Source organism: Ipomoea nil, unplaced genomic scaffold, assembly GCF_001879475.1.
Source record: "Ipomoea nil cultivar Tokyo-kokei standard unplaced genomic scaffold, Asagao_1.1 scaffold1474, whole genome shotgun sequence".
In the NCBI taxonomy this organism is placed as follows: Eukaryota; Viridiplantae; Streptophyta; class Magnoliopsida; order Solanales; family Convolvulaceae; genus Ipomoea; species Ipomoea nil.
Genome location: NW_017617902.1, coordinates 1,285,563 through 1,291,650, shown reverse-complemented (window position 1 = coordinate 1,291,650; position 6,088 = coordinate 1,285,563). Strand labels below are relative to the sequence as shown.

The window sequence follows — 6,088 nt, the reverse complement described above, 5'->3', positions numbered from 1 at the left end:
ACCATGCTTCATCTAAAATCAGTATAGCATAGGATTCAAGTGGTAATCAATCTGAATCGTCAAAAAATTAAAATCAACGATCAGGGAGTGTGCTCACGGGCTCAGCTGACTAGGGGGTGTGCACCGGATTCAATATATATATATATATATATATATATATATATATATATATATATTGTATCTGGTGAGGTTACTTTTGGCAGGTAAGGTGGTGAGGCTTGATCTTGTGCGTCTATCTGGGGTGTTGGATGGATGAGATGGATGAGACATTATGGGCACGTGCGCCTCATTGTTGGTGTGTGGGGGGGTTTTATTGTCTTTTTAGTTGTGTCTTTATTAGGTTATATTTATTTACATTAATTTAATTGCAGATTTTATGGACTTGTACGTTGATAATTATGGTCGTAATCGGATTTTATTATGTGTGCCGTCTCTTTCCATTCCACCCGTCGCTTCTTCTTCTTTTCTTTTTCTTCTCCCTGACTGCTCATCTTCTTCGTTTCTTCCTTCTTTTCCTAGCATATTCAATAACACAAATATTCAATGATGTTAATGGTTTGTTCCCGCCACAAAAGAGTGACTTTCCCCTTCTAGGCGCCATTTTGCTATCACAATAAACTACCCTACAGCCGTACTACAGAGCAAAGATATGGAATCTTGTGTAAAGGAAATGGCTTCTTCTTCTGGGAAAACCATTTTGGATTTTTTCAAGCAACCGGCAGCGAAGCGCCTCAAACGGATCTCTTCGCCACCGTCGTCTCCCCCCTCCACTGTTCTCGTCGCCAACAGCTTCTCTTCTACTGCCTCGTCGTCGCCGACGGACGGCGATGCCGACCAAAACGACGTCGTGCTGCCAACCACAACGGTGCTCACTCCTGACCAGAAATCGAGAATCGAATTCAACAAATCCCTAGCCAAAGCGAAACGCAATCTCAAGCTCTGTGCTGAGATGTCTCTAGTTCTGTTGTTAAAGGTCAGTCTGCATGATTACACCTGATCTTTTATGTACACTTGGTTTATTTTAATCGATGAGGGATTTCAAGGGAGTACATGTGTGGTAGGTGAGGGGGCTTAGTATGTGAAGTTGAAGGAATTGTTGGTAGAGGAGTCGTGGTTGCAAGCATTGCCGGGGGAGTTTGAAAAGCCGTATGCCAAAAACTTATGTAAATTTGTGGAGAGTGAAATATCCTCCTCAGCATTTGATTTTCAATGCACTTAATACTACTTCTGTTGACAATGTAAAGGCTGCCATCATTGGACATGTATAATTTCATTTTGGTCATTGGATTTGTTTTTTTAAAAAACCAGCTATAAGTACGCATTCATTTTCATAATCTCCATTTTTTTCTGGTGTTTGGTTACATGCCATTTATTATTGGTGTGTGCATTTCACTGTATGGTGCGTGCGACGTAATCTATTTTGGTTTTTTTTGTCTCATTTGTGTCTTCTGTGTATTTTGGTACGTTGCGACGGTGGGTTAAAGTGTTTGGCGTGGGATTTAATTGGTGCACTTGGTACGGAAATGCCATGTGTATGTTATCATGTTTGGTATTAATTCTTTTTCGTTATAAATGCAATTTTGATTTTCACTTTCCCTTTGGACATTAGGGTGCTTTTAAAAAAACATGTATATCTTTGGGGATTCTTTCGTGTAGGGGTTTCTGGGTTATTGTTGGCATGTAATTTGTTAGTTTTGTGTGCATTGCACTGTTATGGTTTGTGCGTTTAATCCGTTGTTTAATTTTGTATTATTGTGGTGTTTTGTCTATGTAGTATGTCACTCTTATTTTGTTTTTGTTTTTGTTTTTGTTTTTTGTTTTTTTTTTTTAAGTTTTTGGTGGTAGAGTTGTTAATTCCAAATATAAATATATATATATATATATATATATATATATATATATATATATATATATATATATAAAACTGCATTTTCGTTTTTTTTTTTCTTTGTGATTCTTCATGTAGGTTTTCCAGCTCATGGAATCATTTATTCAACACACTCATTAATCTTCATCTGATTTAATAATTAAATTTGTTTATATATAGTGTCTCGGCTAACACCGAATCATGTAAATATGTTACATTCGAAACGTTGAAATACGTGCATTTGCTTTCGTTAAATTTAAGTTCCTTACTTACTGTCTGGAAATTAAAACATCGGTCATTTATTACGACTACGTCGTAACTTGCACACGCTAAGAAAATAACTTGCACAGGCTCATAACAAACTTGCACATCTGCTTAAAAGAAACTAGCACAGGATCAACATTTAACTTGCACAAGCTCAGGAACTACCTATCACATCCTTACAAATTAACTTTCACAGGCTTAAAAACGTAACTTGCACATTCTTAAAAACTAACTCGCACAGGCTTAGAAAATAACTCCCACACGCTTTAAAACTTAATTGCACAGTCTAAATACCTCACTTGCACAGGCTAACCTCAATCATTCATGCATATTGCACAGACATAAAAATACCTTGCAAAGGCTTAAAAGCGTACTTAATGTCAGGAAATTAAAACATCGGACATTTATTCCCACTACGTCGTAAGTTGCACAGGCTAAGAAAATAACTTGCACAGGCTCAGAACGAACTTGCACATCCGTAAAAAACAAAAACTACCACAGGATCAACAATTGACTTGCACAGGCTCAGGAACTACCTACCACATCCTTACAAACTAACTTGCACAGGCTTTATAACGTAACTTGCACATTCTAAAACACTAACTCGTACAGGCTTAGAAAATAACTCTCTCATGCTTTAAAACTCTATGATTACCGCATAATTGAAAATCTATGAACTAGCTTCGCACAAACATCCAAGAAAAATTTCCATTAACATTTCGTATACACACACATGTTTCGTTGCATCTTTAACTTTTTGAAACCCGTGTCGCACATATTTAACGTAATGCTAATTCTACAAAACTCCATCCACATGCACTTACTAAACACCCGCCATGTCTTACAACCGCACACGCTCGTCATAATGTCTGCACACACGTAAAAACATTCTACCATGCAAAACTAGTACGGTTGCACATACCTCTGGCCGAATTTGACATCAACGTGGCCGAGAGAAACAACGACTTCACTTGGTGTCTGCTATGCGAATGCTTTGCTACAGCTCTCACCCCATTATTAAGAATATTTGTTACCATTATTATATAAGCTAATAAGATAATCACGTACCCCTTCACATGGAATATATTCCAATTTATTTGTAACCAAAAATAGCTCCAATATAATAATTACTTATTCACCCTTATGCCCAATCTGCTATCTTAAATGTATAACAAATCTCTTTCAATCTCACCCTTCAATTTGTAATGATTTAATGGATGAGATGAGATCCCATGATCTCATCCATCTAAGTGACCTCATGCGATCCGGAGCCTATATATATATTGAATCCGGTGCACACCCCCTAGTCAGCTGAGCCCGTGAGCACACTCCCTGATCGTTGATTTTAATTTTTTGACGATTCAGATTGATTACCACTTGAATCCTATGCTATACTGATTTTAGATGAAGCATGGTCTTTTTGTCCTTAAGCACTATATTTATTACTTTCCATTTCATTTATTTCCATGTTTATAAAGATTTGTAGCGTTATTTCAGCTCTCCTTAATCAATATTTCTCTCTCTCTTAGTGATTTTCTTTGGAACGGTGTGTGCGTGGGTGTGGAATGGTGTGTGCGTTTTATTGTAACAGGGCTCGTACACCATGGCGTGCTGGTTTTTTTTTCATAAAATTATGCGTTTTGGTATGTGCGTTTCGTGATACGGGCATGTACATTTTTGTTTGTGTTTTACTAGTTTCGGGCGTGTGCGAAACGTATCCAAAAGAAAACAAAAATATACGAATCTAATTTGGGTATCGGCGTTTGAATTTCGAGTAGATAATCAATGCGTAGTAGATATAGTATTGGGCTTGTTGTGTTTTTTTGTTTTTTTTTTTTAATTGTGGGGAATTTTACGATGGTGTGTGCGCGGGTGTGGAATGGCGTATGCAGTTTTCTGTAACAGGAGGTGTACACCATGACAAACTATAAAACGCACACACAATTCCACACCCACGCACACACCGCCGTAAAATTTCCCATAATTTAAAATTTTAGATGTACAAAATATAATTAATTATTACCATTGATATGGTTCCTAATAATTGAAAATATCAATTTCCATTCATAATCTCCATAATATAATGCTTAAGATTCCAATTGAATTATATCCATAATTAAACATATATCTACAATTACTATTTAATCCTTTTTTATTTAAATATATCCTTAATTACTTTCACAATCTCTTATAATCTCAACCATTTATGGAAAATGAATCAATGGATATCATGAGATCTCATGATCTCATCTAGTATAGGAGTTGCACCAGATTTGAAGCTTATATATATATATATATATATATATATATATGTGTGTGTGTGTGTGTGTGTGTGTGTGTGTGTGTGTGAGAGAGATAATTTGAACCAAACATCTCTTTTGATTTTGATTTTTTGGGACTTTTGGTACAATTATATTCCAATTCATTCATATATATATATATATATATATATATATATATATATATATATATACACTAGCATTTTGTTCGGGCGATGCGCGAAAACTTATGCCCAATATTAAAATATTTGTAAGTAACAAAATTTAGAAAAATTAGTTAAAATCATGTTTTGCAATTTCTTAAAGTGATGATACTTTTGAATTATCATATATTTGAATAATATAGTGATCAAAACAAAAAAAAAAAAAAATTATATTTTTATATAATAATAATTCACAAATAATACTAAGCTAACACTCACATATATATATATATATATATATATGTGAGTGTTAGCTTAGTATTATTTGTAAATTATTATTATATAAAAATATAATTTAGCATTCATATAAATATTTAATTAAAATATAATTTATAATTAAATTAATTGTTATATGATAATTTTAATAAAATGATAATTAAAAATAAGAAAAAGATATGATAGATGTAGGTGTATGGTAAGATTGGTAAATATATTAAAAACTAACGGTGTAAGGGTGATTTTGTCAAATGCAAATGAATGTACAACAATTAAAGCAAAATGTATATATTTATTAGCATATAAAAAAAGGGACAAAAATCAAGGACATAACTTGTATTGACACTTATTATGTTTTTAGATTTAGATTTTAGATTAGATATGGTTAGGTCGAATTATGATCACATCTATACTAAAAAGGAAAACGAAAAAGATATGATTAATTGTGTTGTGTAATTAAGTAATTAATTAATCAAATCAATTAATTTTATCATATTGTCTTTCTTTTTCTTTTTCTTTTTTATTTTTTCAAGTAAAACTCAAATCCGTGATAAATAAAATAAGGAATATGATATTTGTGATCATTCAATTATACCAGTTGCCACTTTTCACTTATTCCAAAATTAGTTGTTGGTCTTTGAATTCTATTACGGGCGTTTGATTGGTGGGAATTACAATTTCATTTCCACTTAATTTTTACATAATTCTGAAGGCCAATAAATTCCTTCATTTTGTTGAAGGGAATTTAAATTCCGCGAACTGAAATTCCTTCATATCCATGGAATTAGAATCTCATGCCTTTTTGGTATTTCAATTCCATGGATAAAGAAAGAAAAAATATAACTTTGAGACAAAATTACCTATCTCTTTTTTTTTTTTTGAAAACAAATTACCTATCTCTTTTTTTAACCTAGAATTGATGTTTGACATCTCTCTTTCGATTATAGTGAGTCTTTTTCTTCTACTTTCAAGACAAAAAGACAATCAATAGGTCAACCTCAATCAAATATATGTTCTCAAAACTCTCTTATTTATTTAATTGCTTTCGTTATGCAATTTTAGAGTTTATTTATATGCGTTGCATAAATTTTGAAAAACAAAATTTGAATTTAGTCATTTAGGATTAATAATAATAATAATAATAATAATAATAATAATAATAATAATAATAATAATAATAATAATAATAATAATAATAATAATAATAATAATAATAATAATAATAATAATAATAAGTATTGGCATTTTAGACTTTATAC

The 6,088-nt window shown here is 32.4% G+C and overlaps 1 protein-coding gene across 1 annotated transcript; it reads left to right on the top strand.

Moving 5' to 3' along the window:
* The first annotated feature begins 547 nt into the window (after positions 1-547).
* On the top strand, positions 548-1,082 carry LOC109188713 (uracil-DNA glycosylase, mitochondrial-like). Its single transcript, XM_019339342.1, has 2 exons — positions 548-973; positions 1,062-1,082. Exons 1-2 carry the CDS (start codon positions 650-652, stop codon positions 1,080-1,082), a joined length of 345 nt encoding a protein of 114 aa, XP_019194887.1. The 5' UTR covers positions 548-649.
* Positions 1,083-6,088: the final 5,006 nt, after the last annotated feature.

What these genes read in the sequence shown, in the direction of transcription:
- LOC109188713 (XM_019339342.1), top strand. Translation starts at nt 650, where the DNA reads ATGGAATCTTGTGTAAAGGAAATGGCTTCTTCTTCTGGGAAAACCATT. An exon ending in CTCTAGTTCTGTTGTTAAAG is followed by an intron (nt 974 to 1,061) that starts GTCAGTCTGCAT and finishes CATGTGTGGTAG; the next exon opens with GTGAGGGGGCTTAGTATGTG.